The sequence below is a fragment of the Centroberyx affinis genome, unplaced genomic scaffold (genome assembly GCF_046629955.1).
Source record: "Centroberyx affinis isolate AG114_WGS23_722 - 3 ecotype Tasmania unplaced genomic scaffold, CSIRO-AGI_Caff_v1 ptg000985l_1, whole genome shotgun sequence".
In the NCBI taxonomy this organism is placed as follows: Eukaryota; Metazoa; Chordata; class Actinopteri; order Beryciformes; family Berycidae; genus Centroberyx; species Centroberyx affinis.
Window position 1 is genome coordinate 146,015 of NW_027279552.1, and position 21,083 is coordinate 167,097.

Below are 21,083 nucleotides of genomic sequence, written 5' to 3' on the forward strand. Positions count from 1 at the left end.
TCGCCCCTCCCCTCTGCTCCAGGTAACACAGTTAACTCTTTGCTGACCACAGCTGACTAGTTCATCTACAGCTTAATTACAGGATTCCCATGACTTTTCCACGACTTTCCATAACTAAAAATGACCCATTTGTCAAATTCCCTGATATTAACTGAAGTGAAGCAAGCATGTTCAATTTCCCCCTATAAAAATATAGGTTAAAATAAAAAAGTAATATTTTCGATGTACAGTATAATACTACCAGAATCCTGCCAGGTTTCACTGTAGGTGAAAGATTGTTTGATTGGCGTCTCTATGTCGTCCTTTTTTTTTTTTCCCATGGTTCCCCACCCATATGCAGTCCCACCCTGCCTCTTATCAGCAGGCTTATAGAAAGGCTGTGCTCAGACATGCAAAACTAAACAGACTGAAATGCACTTCCTGGGGTGTGTGTATGTGTGTGTGCGTGTGTGAGAATTACCTGGACAGCACAGCCTAGTATCAGCAGCAACAGTCTTCTCAACTCCTCCATGCTCTTAGCTGGGGAGGGGAGGGGGGGACAACACACACACGTATATCAGAATGTAGCATATAACACACACACACACACTCAACTGACAAACAGATTAAAGCCCATGACATTGTGAAGAAGAAGAAGAAGAAGAAGAAGAAGAAGAAGAAGAAGGAGGAGAAGAAGGAGGAGAAGAAGAAGAAGAAGAAGGAGGAGAAGAAGGAGGAGAAGAAGAAGAAGAATCTTTTTGTATAGAACCTTTTGGAACAAAGTTTACAAAGTGCTTTCACAATCAAATAAAAGCAAACATGATACCCTTAAAAATTAAAACTAGTAAAAACAAAAAGGTGCCACAAGATAAAACGGGTAATAGTAGAGAGTAAAAAAATAATATAATAGTAAACCAATTAATTATTTATTATCATAAAATATAAAAAAATATTTGTTAAGTGTTATTTGTCAAAACAGCACAGTTTTTAACTCTGCAATGATGCAGCCAATCCAGACACTTTCAAACTGTCCACCTGCAACACTGACACAGAAACTAGACATAGATAGATATAATATAGACTCAGTCTCATTATACAACATACAGCAGTATCACTGGCCTGCACAGACACTGGTTGTTGTGTTGAACTCTGGAGAGTTTACTCCTTTAGTTTGGTTCATTTGGCCAGGTGAGAACAATGCCATTTGAACTCTGGTGGCACCAAGACAACTGAAAATGTGAGTCTCAGTCCTCTAACAAGAGAACTGCAGTGTGGTTTGTTAGGGGTGAGAACATAATACCAACCAACTACAAGAAACAATCCCAAAACACAAAGGATTATGGGTATAAGCAGACATATGTTGACATCTGACAGTCAGCAGTTCCTCATGCTTGGAAAGTCTAGAACAATAAAATATTCAGCTGTTTCTTAACTGGTGTGGAGAACAGAGAAGATAAATTACAGCAAAGAGAGCAGACAAGTCCAGCATGCTGAGCTAATGTTACAGTGACTGGTAGCAGATTTGTTTTGACTCCCCCACTGCCAAATCACTAACTGGCAGGATGACAGGTTGCCAAAACCCTGGTTCACTTGTAATTGGGCAATATGAACCTAAACACACCAAACACAAAAATGCAACAAAGTCAACTTTTCCACTAAGGTTCAGACCAAAGAAAACAAATTGCAGGTGCGATCGCACCCATAGATTATACTGCTTCTGTCAGTGTCAACACCCTATTTTTGCTTAGCCAATGGGCCACACTATGGAAAGCGCATGTATTCCTTTGTTAGAGGCTATATCAAAGTTAATTGTGTAACAGCTACATAACACTATAGAGGCAATATCAACAAAAAATCATTACTGACAAAACTGAACTGACTTAGTCGGGCAGAAATGTTCAAAGTCTGAGTTTATTGACCATACTGAAATCAGGCTTCTCTCTCTGATTGGTCAACATGTTATCTAGATAAGAACCACCACTGGCTGACACACTGATCCTAGAAGTAGCGATCCAGGAAGTAGCATGCAAAACTACTAGTCAGACAGACAGCTAGCAGCAGAAAATAAGGAAAGGTCAAGTAGCAATGTAAAACTAGGAGTAGAAAACAAGGAGGGGTCAAGCAGCAGTATAAATGAAATAGTAGTAAATCAAATCAAATAGGAGTAGAAAATAATGCTGACACTGATGTCAAAACAGCTGATGTGTGTTGTGCTTCTCGTCACCTCGATCACCTCATGATCACAGCTCAATGACCCCTAACACACACACACACACACACACACACACTCTATCTACCCCCCCGGGACGCATCATCACAGCCTGCTTCTTAAGGTTAGAATAATAAAATAATAACCTGATTTTTCACCCAGTAGTTCTCAGCATTCCCATCAAGACACAAACATCTAAGTACATCCAATAAGATACAGACTCACTCTCTCTCTGATTCGCTCTGGAAAATGTCCCATAAGGCCTTGTATGTTCATAAAAGTAGGGGTAACATCATGAACGGCCCAGAATGCATGGTAAATGGATATGATCCACAACCAATTGGATTGAATCGTAATGTGTTTCTTTTTTCTTTGACCTTCTTTTTCTTGCTTTAGGCCTCTCTCTGATGACAGCTCATAGTGTGTGTGTGTGTGTGTGTTACCTGATAGCGGATCCTTGGCGATGCAGAGGATGTTGGGAAGAGACATGACTATTAGCTGCTGCAGGTTCTCCTGTAGGGGGGCAGAGAGACAGAGAGCATACACATTTTAATTTTTGATACTGTCCCATCAAATGTTGAATAGATATTGATATGGCATCCTGCATCAATGTTGAAAACCAGTGGAGGATTAGTATTGTCAGTCTATCATGGCCTGTAGTGACACACATTGGCAGTTTTTGAGGAAGAGAGCTGATATCCGCAGGCTCTGTTCGTGTTTTTACAAAAGCTGCTCAGCCTTGATCACAACACTTTGGGTTGAAATGTATCAAAGTCCAACCACCAGGTGACCCAGACTAGTGTGTGTGTGTGTGTGTGTAGGCCGACAGCCAACAGGAAACACCCTGCTGTCAACAAAGAAAGGGTGTGTGTGTGTGTGTGTGTGTGTGCGTGTGTGTCAGGAAAGGAACAGCCCACTAGGAGGGAATGCTTTCCATTCCAGAATATCCTCTCCTGTCTCCCAAATGCACCTGACTGTCTAGAGGGGGTGAGGACGGGGACAAACAGAGGGCTTAAAGACCTTGTACGGCAGCAAAAAAGGGCCATTTTTCATGCTTATGCAAGATCAAGGCAAACAGCAAAACATTTAACGGACTGCAAACCATATCCGTGTTTTCCTCCAAGTATTTTCAAGCCAGTTATGATGCATTGTATTCGCCTTACACATCAACAAGAGAAGCTGATGCGTTTGGTTAGTACTGAGAGAAGCAGCAGTGCAAGTCTCTGTATCAAAACATGCTATATCTCCTCCAAAGCAAGTAGGCGATATTATGGGATGTGGGAACATGGAAGGAGGCAAGGAATGAGGAAACATGGGAAGGTTTGGGAGGAGACAAGTTGATGACCTCTGGCTGAGGAGTAGGGAAACGTACTTGTGAGTTTGAGTGCGTGTGTGTGTGTGTGTGTGTGTAGGTGTGTGTGTGTTACTGAGTGTATTATTCCAGCCCGGCCCTTCCCTGCTGACAGTCACTTCCCTCCTCCCAAAACAACCAGATAAAACACGCACACACACACACACACACACACACACACACACACACACTCACACGCACCTGCAAACAAACTCATACAAACCAGCCCACAATAGAGAATGGTATCAAAATTCAAATCACAAAAGTATTGCTTAAATAGGCTGCTCCATCTCCTCCCATTTTCTTTGTGTTGATGTGTTTATCACTATTAAAATGAGAGACATTTAAATGAGATTTGAATGCCAACTGCCATTTAAGGGAAAATAACTGCTGAAATAAATGATGATGTTCAAGACAAAAACAGTAAATTGTAACTTATTTGGAGGTGCTATCTATCTAACTGGCCAATGATTTAATATCTTATTGATGTCTTATTGTCTTATTTTATTCCCCTTGCTTGCTGTCTCGACTAAATATCACATCAATATAAAGAATCTGAATAGCTCTATCTAATATCATATTTACATTCAACTTAATTACAAGTAAAGCTGTCATTACACGTGAAAAATCAAGACCTGTAATACCTATATTAAGAAGTTTTAACACTTTTTAAGACCTTAAATTGAAATAATTTCAGACTTTTCCAGACTCTGTAAGGACCTGCAGATATTCTGATAAAGAAGGCAAGTCTTAAATATGCTGTCATTTGATCAAAGTCACAACTTCATGATGATATGAGGCTCTGGTCTAGAGCGTCATCTGCTACCCAAGCATATACACAGGCACTATCCACTTACACATACACACCTGAGCTGGAGGAACAGCTTTGAGGCAATGTGCATGTGTGTGCGTGTGTTTTGCATCACAGAGCCGGGGTATTACCTGCAGATATTGTTACACTGCCCTATACACCAGGAGGTAAACTGATAGCCAGTCTCTCTCTCTCTCCCTCTCTCTCTCACACACACACTGTACCGTGTGAATAAAACATGTGAGCTGGCTACCAGATGTCTTTAAGGGACAGAGAATTCAGCTGAAGCACACTGTTGATCTGGAAGCTTTTCCACCGGGCTTTGGTCTGCTTCACACACACACACACACACCAGCTGAGGTTAAAAATAACCATTCAGTAAACACTAACCATACATTCAGAGAGAACGTGAGGTGAAATATTGCATGAGTGTGATTGCTGGACTTGAAAAATAAGCAATGAAACCTGTGTAATGACATGTGGTTTAGGTTGATATCTTTCTATAGTCACATTATGATCTGGGGGGGGGGGGATTTACAGGCACCTGGATAGAGTCCTGCTTGAACCTGATTGGCTGTCGCTTTACTAAGTTTAGCTCATGTGTATCATATAATGAATCAATGAATGCTGTCTAGGTTGCCGTTTCCATTCGGACTAAGGATTAGGGCTTTAATGCCACTGGTAAGGTCGGTGGCTACTAACTGGCTCTCCATTATAGATGAGACAGATAGATTTACACTCCTCTCTCCCTGGCTAATACCAGCTGTATTCACAACTTGCCTTGTGAATCATACTCGGTGTGGGAAACCCTACCTGGAAGACAGCAAAGCAGATGGAAAGAGAGGAAAAGTCAACCAGTCTTTGGACAACATTTTTTTAAATGTATAAAAATTATCCTTTTATATCCTTTTATATCCATTTATATCGTTGAGTGAGGAGCAGAGCTGGTTAGCAGCAGATCCAAAACAAAAGCTACAGCAACTGGATCGAAGGGAACATATGGATGATGGATGATGCTGATCCATATTTTTAGCTAATGTTAGCTGTCTTGGCTAATGTTGGCTATTTCATGCTGTTAGTGTTATATTTATTTCCAAACCACTGCGGTCTACTTCTTACTGTCACCAAATCTTTAGTATTGGTAATATGCTAACATTATGCTTTATATCGCTAGTGGCGCTTCTTCGAAAGTCAGGCTTCACGTTAGCTTTGTATGCTAGCTAATGCTAACACTAGCTTTAGCTGCTAACTTTAACTCTTACTGTTATAACTAAGTGTCAGGAACAACTTTCACAATTCAACCTTGTTGGTTTAGAGATGTAACAGAACTTATGTAACGTTAACAACATGAAGTACCTGACTGCTAACATTAACTAAAGTTCTGGATCAACATCATGGATGTTTCCTTCAATCCATTTTGGGGTGGGGTGGGGTGGGGGGTGGGGGGGTAATACCAGCTCCATTCCAGATCTATGGACTAGCAGGATCTAACACTATAGTGACAAGGGATCAATACTGCCTGCTGACCCACTTAGACACACACACACACACACAAGGCCTAAATCCATAGCCCACTAACACACTGGGCTCACATTTCTAATCCACGATCAATAAAATGGTAGCAGCTAACAGGAGATCTGAATTGAACTGACCCACAATCTGTTTTCCAACACTTTATCACCACTTTTACTGCTTTCAAACCACTATAACATCCTGCTACTGAACGATAGAGGTGGTAAAAAAATAAAAGCAACTTGGCTTATGCAAATCATAGAGGTGGGGACTCGTGTCACATGACTTGGACTCAAGTCACAATTTTAATTGCTTGAGACTTGACTTGATGCATGAAGAGAAGACTTGGGACTTGACCTGACTTGGGTTCTGGTGACTTGGGACTTGACTCTGACTTGTACTCTGATGACTTGAAAAGGTTTCTAAAGTCTTGACTTGAGATCTTGTGTTTGTGTAAATGACTTTGAGATTGAAAGTGATGAGATTTGTTCCAGCAGACAACTGAATTTAAATTCTGTTTTCTGAATTTGTATGGAATGATTGAATTTATTGAAGCTGAAACTGATTATAGAAATCAAACTCATGATGCTCTTACCAAGTTTTTATCCTATTAAAACCATATTGCATTGAAGAGTCCTAGAGTTTTCTTTAAGATATTAAATTGATACTGGACTCTTGATTTGTTCTGACTTGACTTGGTGTTCTACATTTAGACTTGAGACTTGACTTGAGACTTGTGCCTCAAGACGTGAGGCTGACTAGGGAGTTGACTAGGTCGCACCTCTTATAAATCAAGTCTTTCACTCGTTTCAACCCAGCTGATGTAGCTGTGTTGGAAGGTGCTGCATGGGAGTTTTCAAAGACAGAAAGACAGAGAGAAACGGATAGAAAAGTGAAGGTCCATTCCTTCCTCCATAGTAACTCCCACTCTCTTTTCTTCTTCTCTTTGTTTGTCTTTATTGACACACAGCAATGACGCCACATTAGCCCTCTCTGTCTCTCTCTCTCTTTAACCCAGCTGTTCTTCTCTCTACCAGTCAAAGGGGTGGGAGGTGACCACATACACACTCACACACACGGTTGGTGAAGTTACCTAAACCTAAAGTTAATGCTACACTTCTCTCACTCTCTACTAACCTCAAAGTAACGATACCACACACACAGACAACATCAGCCTTTCCTGACAGTCGCTAACAGGGCAATAAAACACAGTCAACAAGTTTGACCAGGGAGAAGATAATACACTGGAGAAGAGTAAGACACACACACACACATACACTGGCAGGGTGTAGAAGTAGGCCAGAGGATGTGGAGTTAAAAACATCCCATCTAGACCCAAGGCTTTGTTCTGCGGTTCCCACGGTAACCAAGGAGGGGTATAGCGAGAGGGGAAAGGGGCGAGCGAGCGGAAGAGAGAGAGAGAGAGACAGAGTTGAGCTTAACTTACCACACTACAAAAAAATCTCAACATAGTTTCTACATACTTTTCAATGCCTCTGATATTATACATCAGCTGGACAGATTTCTTTGTTTCCCCTACTGATGTGATTTGGTTTCACGAACAATAGTTCCGCCTGGCAAGTGCAAAATGGAGGAGAAGTTGATTCCAGCCATTCAAAGCTTCCCAAGTTCTCTACAGCATTCTACATTTGAAAGACTACAAAACAATGCTGGGAGAACGGTTGCATCTACTGTCGGGGCGGATAGTGTGGAGTTTTGCATGAAATGACTGGGATGGAAAGCCAGCCAGAGTGTAAACAGGCTTCTAGCTTAGCAGCAGTCAGAGCTTGTGATATCAGGTTACCCTGCTTTGTACAATAGAGGAGGAACAGAAGGGAGGTGACAGACCCCCCCCCACACACACACACACACACACACGCAGACCCCCTCCACCACCCGTCATGGTTGGTCCCCAGGGAGACTTGGAGGATCCACTAGACCAGCCTCTATGTCTGCTGGGAGATCGTCTCATTAGGAGAAAGCCAACGCCTAGCCACTCTGCCACACATGGACATGTGTGTGTGTGTGTGTGTGTGTGTGTGTGTGTGTGTGTGTGTGTGTGTGTGTGTGTGTGTGTGTGTGGTGTGTGTGTGTGTGAGAGAGAGAGACAGAGAGAGAGAGAGCTGTTGTTCCAGTTGATCCTAAACGTCTCATCTTAACACTCATAATTCAGTGACTTAAGGTCATACTATAGGGTGTGTGTGTGTGGGGGGGGGGTGTGTGTGTGTGTGTATGTATGTATGCATGTTAAACCCAGGGTATTTGACTGCAGTTAGAGATTAACCATCATCGGACAGATTAACCCTGTCCTGCCCAGAATGACCCACTTCATAGAGTACATACACACACACACACCAGATGTGGTCTGCAGTCTGTCTGAGCTGGCTGCTCAAGGTGTGTATGATCGATGTTATACTGATTTTGGTACATTTTGTCATGTCATACACATGTTAACCCTTCTTTTTCAGTTTGCTATACTTGCTATCACTTATATCACTTATGTTATAATCCATGTATTTTCATAGTTTTCATTCATATAATTATATGAATAAATGTTCTAGTGTTGTAATTGTCAGTTGTGATATCCTCCCCTTTTTCTCTATTCTTATTAATATCCCATTTCCCTTCATCTTATCTTATGACTGAAAGGCTCATAATTTAAAAACTAATAATAATATAAAAACTACTGGCTTTGTTTACATGGTGATTTATCAGATTGAAGACTATCTTTCACTCGGAAATCTGTTATCTGAGCTTTACATATTGACGATATGTGACAGTGAGGCATGAGTTTTTTGCTTTCATTAATCGTTTTCTGTTATTGTGTCATAATGTGGGGGCGTTGCTAAGCCCTTGGAGACTAGATCTGTGATTAAGGGCTATACAAATAAACTTGACATGACTTGACTTGCCGCTCATAAGGCATAAGCGTACAGTGAGTGCAAGATAATGATTATAATCACAGTTTGATATAATAAACACAATGTGCAAAAATGTAGGGGGCAACTACATAATAACTGACATGATGTTAAATGTAATGTAATTTTCTGATGTTTGTCTGTGCTTGTCACAGGCTTAAAATCTGCTTGTACCGTATCACAGTGCACATCAAGTAAAGTTTTACATGGATTTAGAGACTGTAGAAGGTCTGTTCACCTTTGTAGTTTGCATGTTTTTTGAGTTATGATGGTGTACAAAAGCTACAAAATGGTTACATTCCATCCTCAACTAAATATCGCGATATTCGATAATATTGAACATCGATCCAAGCCTAGTTGAGGCCCAAGATCACTGCTGCTCAGGCGCTATGGTACTTCTACTCAGTGTTAATTGAAGGGTATGCACACTAACACAATCAAGATGTTTTCATTTTTAATTTGAATCCATAGTCAGAAATGAGTAGGCTTTTGTTTTATACCTTGATTCTGCTGGTTGCTATGTTCAAATTAAAGTGAAAGCAGTCAGATTTAATAGGTTTGCATTCCCGATCTCAAGGCAATAAAGTCTAGAACATTGGAAATGGCGTGGAGACTTTTGATTTCCACTGTGCATTGTCCAAAACTTTGCCTTGTTTATCACCATTCCTGAAACGAAAATAAGCTTTATAGGCTATCGGCTCCAGTGAAAAGCTAAATCCAGTAAGAACACATTGAATAAGCCACCTACAACTTTATTTGTAGCTTAGCATATACAACACATCCACTAACTGCCTTAAAGCTACTTAAATCTACAACACATGTAGTTTACAAGGACATAATATCAAATAATCTGCCAACGAGTTTCTATAAAAACACTAACTACTCTAGCATGCCAGCAATACACTCCCATCGAGGTGTGTGGGGGGAGAGCTTAGAGGAAGTGTGTGTGTGTGTGTGTGTGTGTGTATCAGCAGGACCGCAGCTCCGCCAAATCAACTAAATCTCCTTATCGCACCCACACTTTCTGCATGATTTACAGAACACAGACACACACGCACACACACAGTATTTATGGCTCAGCCTTGTTTAGCTTTGACAGGATGGGTCGCATTACATCACTGTGCTTGGCATCAGTACACATGCACACCCTAAAAGACAGTAAACACACACACACACACACATTTCATTGCCTTGGCTTATCAGCGCTGATCTGGTGGCAGTTTTTGAATGAAAGTCCAACCCGCTTTCTTCTGTCAGTCTGTTGAAGCAGTTTCCATTCAGTTTCTGTGTAATGTGATTGCATGTAATATTATAATGCAGACATACAGAGTTGCTGTGAAGTATGTTTCATTCACCAACCTATAATACTGCACACCTAGATGAAACTTTCTATGAAACTCTACAGATCCCCAAGGGGAAACCAGGCAAACTAGCAGTCTATGACAGTAAACTGAAATGACCAGTGCTTATTCTGTATGACAATTTATGCAGTTATGGAAAGTAATAGCACACATTCTTAAGCTGTAGTTTTTCAAATCAACAGATGGTGCCAAATGGGTTGGACTGCAAATTTCCTGTACTACAAAATGACTTCAAATTCCATTTATTTGGGATTTCTGGTTTTCTCTACCCAATTTCTTCTACAGTAAAATGACAGAAGAGAAAGTGTGATAATAGTGCACCCACTGCACTTTTATATACGGTGGTTTTATATGTATATGGTCATGAAGAGAGTTTTTTTTTTCTTTGAGACATTAAATGGATTAACTCCATCAGTGACACATGTATTCCTCACTGTGCTCTGGTTTTTTAAAGCAGAAAATACCCTAAAATTCCCATTTTAAGTATTGAAGGGATCTGGAACAAGACTTCCTAACAAGGGTCAAATTAAGGGTCAAAGGTCAAAGGTCAAATTAGGGCTAGGTTGTGAAGAAAATATGTTCAAAGTGTCTTACTATTCTCTAAAGACGAAGAATGAATAATGTTTAGCCAGAGACAATATAGATGCAACTAATTAAGTAAAGGGAATGAATATGTTTAAGAACTACATTTTTCTCTTATTGGGAGTTTATACTTTATTTTCTTTATATTTCTTGAAACTTCCACTCCACTTACAGATCGAAAAGAGTATTTTGCATTGATTTGACACTTTATATTCAATGTATTTTGAGCAACAAGTCAAATGTGTCAATAGTTTTTCTAGCCTCTGTATTTCAGGTCATCCTGTTGTTTCTTCCATCCTTCCACTTTCTGTTTGATTAATTCACCATGAAGTGGATTTTCTGGACAAATCACACGCTCAGGCACCTTTCAGAGGAGGTTACCATTTCCTGTCTAAGAGAAAGAAGTGATTCAGTGCAGCCAACACAGTGTCATTTCCTGGTATCATTGATCGCTGCAGCTTATTGGTCCTCAATGACGCACGCTAAAAGATGATTGGTCGGGGCAATCGAGGCTGATCCATGAACATTGATGTGCTCCATCATCAATAACACTATGAATAACACGCACAGAATGAGTGTTATCCTGACCCTGGTCATGTGTGTGTGTGTGTGTGTGTGCCTGCGGGGCGACTGCTCATGTTTCTGACACCAAAGCTTAAAGAGACACATCAGAAGACACACTCGTGACACATATGATGGCCGAAAGACACACTAAACACACACTACACACACACACGCTCAGAGGCTGCACACACACACACACCCACATTGTTTCACCCCCAGGCAAAGTAAATCAGCTGAGGATCAAATAACGGTAACTTCTCCAAACAGAAAGACAGACAGACAGACACTCAACGAACCGGAACGTAGGCACTGGTGTGTGTCTGTGTGTGTCTGTGTGTGTGTGTGTGTGTGTGTACCTGATAGTACGTCCTGATGTGTCTGGTGAGGACGGTGAGGTTGTGGAGGCGAAGCGACACGTCATTGTTCACGTTCTTATTCAGCCGCTGATTGGCCGGGCTGGGATCGCTATGGAGACAAACACACACACACCACAGGAGCAGTTAGAATGGGGCTATCAATGGCACATGGCTATTTAAGACAAACATGCAGGCACAAAGATCATTATGCACACACACACGCAGTGATGTAACAAACATCCAGGGCAACTATTGTTTTGGGGGAAAGGATTTATACTCGCTGCTTTCAGTTAAAGTCTTTACAAGCACACACACACACACACACACACACAAGCCTGTGCCAGACTGATTTGCATGCGAGTTGGGGTGTGTGTGTGTGTCTTGGGGGGGCGAATGACCTACTAAAAGACTGTCATGACGTCAGTTCGGACATCAATTCACTTCTAATTAAAACTATTCAAAATGTAAATAGAGACGAGGAAACAGTGTGTGAGTGTGTGTGTGTGTGTGTGTGTGTGTGTGTGTAACAAGATAAATCACAAATGAACTTCAACTGTTCCTGCGGGAAAGAATTCCTACTTATTTCCTTTTGGTTCACAGACTGAATGACTGACTGGTTTTCTGACTGAGTAGCTGGTTTATAAACTGATTGATTGGTTTACTGGGTGGCTGGTTAACTGACTGACTGGTTTTGGACAGCCCAGTTTAGTTATTGAGTGGTTTACTGATTGATTGATTTACCAACAGACTTGTTGACTGGTTTCCTGACTGACAAGTTTAATCACTGACTGACTGGTTCACTGACTGGCTGTATAGCTGGTTCATTAACTGACTGGTTTACTGACTGACTGATTTTCTGACTCAATAGCTGGTTTACAAACTGACTGATTTGACAACTGACTGGTTTTCTGACTGACTGGTTCACTGACTGTCCGTGACTGGCTGACCCTTTAATATTCTTAACCACTCTTCCATTCTCTCCTCCTCCGCTTTAACCCACTTTCCCATAAACCCCCACCGAGTCCTAATCACCCCCCCCCCCCAAACCCGCCCCAGCCAACACACACACACACACACACACACACACACTGCCCTCCCAGCCTACATTTCAGTGTGTCGGAGAACAATAGCACGATTATCATTGTTTCTGGAGACAATAACTAACTAACATATGAACATGTGGTGTGTTGGGACAGCAGGACGTCTGGACGGGGCATCCAGCAAGCAGGGCTGGGTGACATTTTTTTTTCTTCAAATAATAAAAAAACAAATATAAATCAAAATGTAAACACTCCATTACAATTTCATTTTTTTCCAATTCAAAATCCACTCTGTAAAGCCTGATATTGATACCTGTAACCCCTGTTGTTTTACAGGCTGACAATTTTTTTCACTTTTTTTTTTCCATCAATAATGCGAATGATCATGTTCGATCAGTCAGCATGATCCAGCTCTGATATGATGGTTTGATTGATTTATTGTAGAATTGATCAATACTACACTGGTTGTCTATGGGAAGACCTTAACCTGAATTGATTCTAATGAGACATTTTGACCAGATTCCACACAAGTATGCATGAATATGTTTTATCATTATTACCCTGGGTTTCAATGGAGAGTTTTAGTGTCCCATGACGGTCTTAGTGCTGTTCCAGAGGCTTTTCCACCCTGGCAACAATAAAGTTCTGCGGGAAACATTAAATACTTGGGATTTTGTGGATTTTTTTAGCCATGAAGGTTTATAAATATTGAATATTGGACCAAAATATCAGCAGCTTTCATCCAAAGACTATCATCCTTCAAAACCCATATCAGATTGACCCATACTAGGCTTGGGCCAATATATTGCGATATTTCGTGTATATTGCGATATTTTCCACGGTATCAAATATTGTGATATTTTGAATGTTGCGGATATCTCTATAATTATTATTATTAGCCTAGAAATTTGATGTAATTTAGAAGAAATAAAATAAAATACAAAAAAAAAACCCCAGCAAGACAGCATCACAATATTACATTTTGGATATCGCCCAAGCCTAAACCCTACTTATCTTGTATACCCTAATATGTCACTCAGTTAGTGCTGCATCACCTTGTCGTTTGTCACTACACTCTGTATAAAATGAACTGAACCTGGTACGACTTGTGTAGCTCAGCCTAACCCTTACATGCCTGATTCCTGGGTCTCAAACTGACTGAGGTTCAGCTCTAAATGATTAAAACTCACACTCTTTAGTTCTTTCTGCAGACTTCAACAACACATCTGGCTGTGATGTCTAGAACCTGAAACCAGCAAGAAGCCAGGATGTGGTCACAAGTGCACGCGCACACACACACACACACAGGAAACACTGGATTAACTCGCTTACCGCTCATATACCCACTGCACACACACTCAGAGACACACAGCAAAGAAAGTTTTTGACTGACTCATGCAGTTAAGTTCACCGTCCCGGTGCCGCTACCTACATGTGTGTCATGATCTTGTGCAGAAAGACGCCGTCCACCAGCTCCATGAACATGTTGACCCGCTCCTCCGAGCCCACCCCGTTGCACGAACCCAACGGACCCAGCGTCCGCACCTAGAGAGAGAGACACATGATAGAGATAGAGATAACTACATCACACTTAGAACAGGTCACATTAGCTCAGATATTCACCTGTTGAATTTCTATTTTTTTTCAATGTTAGAAGGTAATGTGTGTAGCATTTTTGAACATCAGTATACTGTATCATTGTCAAATTGATTGTGATACCTTGGTGTAATTACCGTAAACAAATAAGACCATGGTGGAGACGATTGGTCGCCTCTATCTCACACCAGTTGGATTCTTAGTGCTAGTGTTGAGTCTCCAAATTAAGACTACATTTCCCATAAACCCCATTGCTTCCTGTCCCCACTCCCTTGCATCACTGTATTGAAGAGAATAACATGTTGGAAGTGATTTTTCCATTGGCCTTTCACCTTCCACCATCTGCTACTGTAAGAAACTCTGAAAGCTCTGTTTGCCTGTTCCTGTTTGTGCCGTAAAGCAATCCAGCGGATTTCTTGTGTGCCACCAATCTCAGCAATGGACGTGTTTGTTTATGGCAATTATACTAATGTCACAAAATCAGTGCAGTAATGACATTTAAGTGCTACATGCAGCACCTTTATACTAAGACCTGACATGCAAATTATAAAACAAGAAGAAAGAGAGAAGAAAGAGGTGAGAGTTAGAAAGAAGTTAGAAAGAAGAGAGAGTTATTCGAACTCGTCAGGTGAAAGTTGCCCTGTGTTGCCCTTCTACGCATTGATTGTGTGTGTGTGTGTGTGTATCCCCAACAAAGGCAGGAAAAGTCGATGGCTGTCCGGTCAGGTCGACAGGATGTGAGGTCACAGAGAAACAGGAAGTACCACAGGTTTAATGACCTGCTCTGGTGGTTCTCATAGTCTGGGTTGAGAGCCCAAGCCCATATGCTTCCCGAGTAATTATGAAAAAACTGGTATCTACAGCTATAACAAATCAATGCATATAAAACATTTATCCAAATGGTGTTAAAGTGGTGAAAACACAAAAGCAATCCAGTGTTAGCGTTGTGTTCAGGGCAAATTACCTGAATTTGTCTCGCTTTTGTCTGAAATGTGTTTTAGAACACCTTGACATCAGCTAGAGCTTATGTGATATCACCAACCTACTGCTTTAACTGATAGATACCCTTGAGCATTATGAGCATCCTAATGAAAAGAGATGACATGCTGGCAAATACCATGTCAGCATATCATCAGCAAGATAAGATGAGCAAGAGCTAACGGAAACAGCAGCGGCCCAAGAATTGAGCCTTGAGGTACACCAGCTGTAACCAGTGAAGCAGAAGAAACACAATCTCCAAAAAAATTTCTGTTTGACGGTTTATATGAGAACCAAACATGGAAAGTCCCAGAGAGACCAACCGAAATTCCTCAATCTAGCACTTAAGCTAGGGCTTTTATAATGAAAAAGCATGCCTGAGTCACTGCAATTATATGCGTAAACCACTGCCAACTAGGAGTCGGTGTAAGGAGTTTTGGCTAGGTGCAACAAGGCCAGAAATAAATCAAGTGTGTTTGTTTCTAACCGTTAGTTTGAATTGTACTGGCCTCGTTCTCAACTCCAAAATGTCACTGACTTGAGGAGGAGACAGAGACAGAGACAGAGAGAGTGAGAGAGAGAAATGTGTAGCCCATGTGTGTGTGTTGTTTGAGTCATTGCGAATCTGTGGGAGTGTGTTGAGTTGTTTTAGTTAGTGTGTGTGTGTGTGTGTGTGTGTGTGTGTGTGTGTGTGTGTGTGTGTGTGTGTGTGTGTGTCGTCCGCACTCACCCAGACCACCAGCGGCGACTCCATGAAAGTGGCCAGCAACTCAGACAGAGTCACGTCCATGTTGACCGAATGGCTTCTGATTCCGCTTATCAATCACCAATCGATCATCAATCCGCCAATCAGTCAGTCGATATCCGCAGTGGGCTCGCGGTAGGGCTCTTCACCGGACAGAACAAAGCCCCCGCGAGGCATCGATCCCCACTGCACGAGCTCTCTCGCTCACACACACACTATTGTCTCGCGCTGCCCCGTTCCCCTGAACATCGGGTTTACAATAGAGAAAAAAAACGCTACATAAAAATTAAAAAACGGTTTCGGATACTTCCACAAACTCCCGTTCAAACACCGGATTCTGCTCCTGCTTTTCCTCCTAATTTAGTGGGTAAATATGCAGTTTGTTTTCCAGCTGAAAGTAAAGCACTTGATCCAAACTTCGCAGGACAGTTGTGCGCGTTGCCAAGGAGACCCGACCCGGACCGTAAAGCGGCGAAAACGCCGTGAAGAGTAAAATTGAACAAACAAAGTAGAGCAAACGCATGCATTTAAAACAGAGAAAAGGAGAGAGTTAAAGAATAGTTGTTTCCGCTGGTTGAGCACAACCGTTACATCTCCTCCATGTCTCTCTACCACTCTCTCTCTCTTTCTCTCTCTCTCCATCAACCTGACTATTACCGGAGGAAGAGCGGTTTGACTGACAGCAGTGTAAGCCAATCCAGTGCTGCTAGAAAATCAGTGCCCGCCCTCTGGAGTGAAATCAGCAAATCACAAGCAACTCTGCGGCGTTTTCGTTAAGCCTGACGTCAACGCCAGGCCGCAGCGACCAGTCAAAGAGCTCGAAAGTACCAAGATAGTTCTCACCCTATTCCAGCCGCCCGGAAAAAAGTAAAAAATAATGAAAAGCATAAAATAAATAATTGAGATATCTGAAAAAGATAGTCAGGGTGTGGGGTCCATTCAGTAATGTTATAAGTAAACGTGAATGGTCTGATTAGGTAGATTTATTTTAAAATTGTGTTTATTGTGACAGTAAGTTTTTGTCTAGCCCTTTCATGCATGAATTATTAAATCACAAAATAATATTTTTTTAATGTGTGTTTTTACTTTTAAACAAGTGAAAAATCATGCCAATAACTTTTTTTCCCAATATATTTTATTTTGAAGGAGTTAGGTATCTGTCCACTGCAGTGGACACTACGCATTATAAAAAGTGATTCAATGGAACTCAATATAGGTCCGAAAAAACATATGTTTTTAAAACATTTGCTAAGAGCAAATGGTATGAATACACATAAGAGCATTTTAAAAAACATGTTTTTTCTGACCTATACTGAGTTCTACTGAATCACCTTTTATACTGTTGATGCATGGTGTCCACTGCAGTGGACAGATACGTCCACTGGAGTGGACAGATGTATTTTCACTCACAGAAAAAAATGTACAAGAAAAATATTTCTAACATCTTATTTAGTTGAAAAATATGTTTGTTTTTTTACCTGTCTGGTTTTCTGAGATAAAAGGATTTCACAGATATTCCTGAGGTACTTGGCGCGTCTCCTCTCCCCTCTGCCATTTTGAATTTATGACGCAATATCTCAAAATGACAAAGAGAGCCAAAAATAATAATCAAATGGAATTGTAGACAACGCTTTGGGGGTCCGCCACCTGGTGGTTGGGGCATGGTACTACAACTTAAATGGTTCAAAATGGCTTCCAAATATCTGTCCACTGTAGTGGACACCATGCATGAAAGGGGTAGGCCTAGCCTCTACTCCAAAACACTCTGAGTTGTAGCTTTAGAGGAGTCAGCTCAGTTAACCTGAACTAATAGTTGGTTTTTGGTTTGTTAGCTAGCTAACTAGAAAGTAACAAGCTACTAGCTAATTTAAACAAATGTTAATGTTAACATACAACTGCTAGTCTCTACTATCGCTAGATATTTGATGATGATTAGCAAAAAGACAGTGATGGTTAGCTGACCAGATATATGGTGAGTTAGCTAACTAACAAGCTGACATGAACACTAAGTTAACAGTTAAAAACAACATAGTAAGTAAACATGTACTGTATATTCCATACTGTTGAGATGGCTGAAGACGCTGCTGCTAAGAGCTGAGGACCTCCAATATGGCCGCCAGCAGCATCATTATGTAGCCTGAAAACCTACCATTTTGCCTCACAGAGTAGCCATGCATAACACTGCTACCATAGTAAGGATGTTCATTTAAAAAATCCAAAATAAATACATTTTAGCTTTCATGTTAACAATACTTGGGGCTTGGGTGTAATTTGGTCCAAATAAGCCTTAGATGTTTACAAGACATCTGCCACAGACTTTGGTCTGCACATTTTTTGTGTCATTTGTTTTACCTGCTAAATAAAGTTTTTGATTACCAATTTAAAGACATTATTATTAGCCTAGCTTACTAACACCTTAAACATTACACTGTTTGGCTGAATCAAATAAGATAAACTGATATTAGACCCAATTTGAGACGTTCTCATTGATTCCCAAACAAATGAACAAAGAGATGTTGTCTGCCTGATGAGATTTAAAGGGAAAAAAAACAATTTTTAACAGCGCTAAAGTGTTTTAGGGTAGATTTCTCCTTTAAGCCAAGACGGAAGTAAGCAGGAGGGAAACCTCTTGCTTTGCCTGGAGACTCTTTGACTGCACTCCACTCCAAACAAAGTTTGAAAGGGAAACCAGAGCTCAGTCCAGATGAAAAGGATAAGGGGCCCAATGCAAAATAGAGTAACTGATTACATAAAATACAATATGTGAGGAAGTTTCACAAAAAAATAACAAAGAAGCAGTGATGAAACTGTAGCTGAGCAGAGTTTATGACTTGCTCTTACTTACTGGGACCATTGTACCTTTTATAAAGAACATAGCTTTTACAGGTTACATTGTAAAGTGAAAACGACAGTGCAAATTTAGTAGAAATCAGTCAGTCATTTCTTTGGAAGACATACTTTCCTTTATCCAAATCTGGAGTATGCTTTTGATTTGGCTTGATCAGACAGGAACCCTGCTTTCCTAATATGTTGTGAAGTGTGATGGTGACGTATTGTGGTAGTAGGTTTAAACTTGCCCAGGACCAACAGATCTGTTTGAATATGTCTTATAGTAGAACTAGAGGATGTGTGTTTCCCTTCCAAAATAAGGGAAACATAATAATAAGACATACACATAATAATGGCAAAGCTCCAAAAGTCAATGTCAAGTCTATACCAAAGTTTAGTTTTCCAGCCTACCAGTTACTTCACACTACTGCAAAGCTTCCCTTGAGAAAAATCTGCAAAAGGTGCAAAGTGTATCATATTTAAACATTAACATATCATTGTCATATTAATTGTGATACTGTTTCTCCAAATTCAGACCACATTTCCCATAAACCACGGCATCTTTGTTCTTTGTCTTTACTGAAGAGGATAAACATGTTGGAAGTGCTTTTTCCCATCAGCATTTCACTCCTTCCACCATGTGCCATTGCCAGAAACTGAAAGCTTTAGCTCTGGAAGAACAGCGCCCTCTTCCTGTTTTGTGCCGTAAAGCAATCCAGCAGATACAGCAGAGAGGATCCCAGAGTAAACCCTGGTTGTTCAACCGGCACACAGGAGGCAACAAAGCAGAAACGATCTTTGTAACACTGAGTAAAGACTGTGATATGGATCCCATTGGTTTTGAGCAGTTGAGAGTGTTTTATTTGGCAACTCCGCCACTTAAAACTCTCAGATCAGAGTCATTATCCAGCCTGATTACAAGCTGTTTTCCTGATATGTATATGATATATATATATATGATATGTAATAACGATGATCAGTTATTTAAGCAGCACAAACCTGTGCTATAGCCTAATTATAGGTGTACACAAATCACATTTCATAACTCAACTCATAAATGAGTTTCCAACCTCTAACTTTTTAGATCATGTATGTATATTTTGTATATTTATGTTCATGAATAAAATATCACAGACAATAAAACTAGTAAAAATGTATCATCTTTATGGGGCAGTAAAAATCTTAATCTCACAATAACTTTTAGAAGGTTACTGTACAAATACCACAATGAAACTATCAACTATGAATGAAACTATAATGATTCATATAGGAATATTATATCATAGGATATAAAGAAAGTGGAAATAATACCCAAATGAAATTCTGCTGTAGTTATTGAAACAAAATGCAAAATGTTGTCAATAAACAACATAATAGAGATTTGTGCATCATTATTTCTATTTCCCTGGTAGATTGTACCATTATTTCACCCCTAGGTGGTAGAATGAACCAAAGAACTAGTCCTCCCAGTATAAGCGCTGATAGACAAGAGTAAAGCATGCCACAATAACAACTAGAGCTTCCGGTCAAGACTTTCAAAGTAAAACCCGTTTTGATAATTTACCAATTTACCAACACACACTAACACATTGCAAAGGTTTTTTTTGGGGGGGGGGGTTTCTTTTTAGTAATACAAAGTAGGATTCAACTGATATGTGCTTTTGAAGATTGATACAGATACTGATGTTTTTGCATTAAAGCTGCCAATAAATTATATTTTGATTGACCAAAAACATGTACAAGTTCAATAAATAAATGATTGATGAATGAAAAAACAAAAGTCAGAACTTTATTCATGGTTTCACAGATTGTTTTTATGGGAGGATCTTACGGAAGCCCTGAAAGGCAACATACTGGTGGATGACATGAGACACTAAAACCCAAGTTTTAATTAAGACCAATATCAGCCAAATCATCTAATACAAAGCATCAAACTGGAAAAAAAAACTATTTGAGAAGCAATCAGTGATAAAACTCCACACTTAATACCCCACAATGTTTGTGCTTTTATTCTGAAGTGAGAACCGTTTCATCTCCGGTCTTAGGGTGTGTAACACTAGCAGCTTGACGCGCTTCATTCAGAGAACGCTCGTTTGTCGAGATATTTCCTGAATAAACAGACTAGCGCGGTGTTGGTTTGTAGTGCAGATTAATAAAATGTTTTGGGGTCCTGACCTACTACCGTCTGCAAGTTATCAGAAATTCGGAGGTAAACCGACTGAGTGGAACCCATTCATCCAGGGAAGCTACCT

The 21,083-nt window shown here is 40.4% G+C and overlaps 1 protein-coding gene across 1 annotated transcript in view; it reads right to left on the minus strand.

Moving 5' to 3' along the window:
* ccdc88c (coiled-coil domain containing 88C) overlaps positions 1-16,594 on the minus strand; it is a 49,956-nt gene extending 33,362 nt beyond the window's left edge. The window contains exons 1-5 of the mRNA XM_071522419.1: positions 15,988-16,594; positions 14,116-14,228; positions 11,644-11,752; positions 2,632-2,701; positions 461-519 (exon numbers count right to left, since the gene is read on the minus strand). Of these exons, the coding sequence (XP_071378520.1) occupies positions 461-519; positions 2,632-2,701; positions 11,644-11,752; positions 14,116-14,228; positions 15,988-16,047 (411 nt within the window). The 5' untranslated portion in view covers positions 16,048-16,594. The remainder of the gene's footprint in view (positions 1-460; positions 520-2,631; positions 2,702-11,643; positions 11,753-14,115; positions 14,229-15,987) is intronic.
* Positions 16,595-21,083: the final 4,489 nt, after the last annotated feature.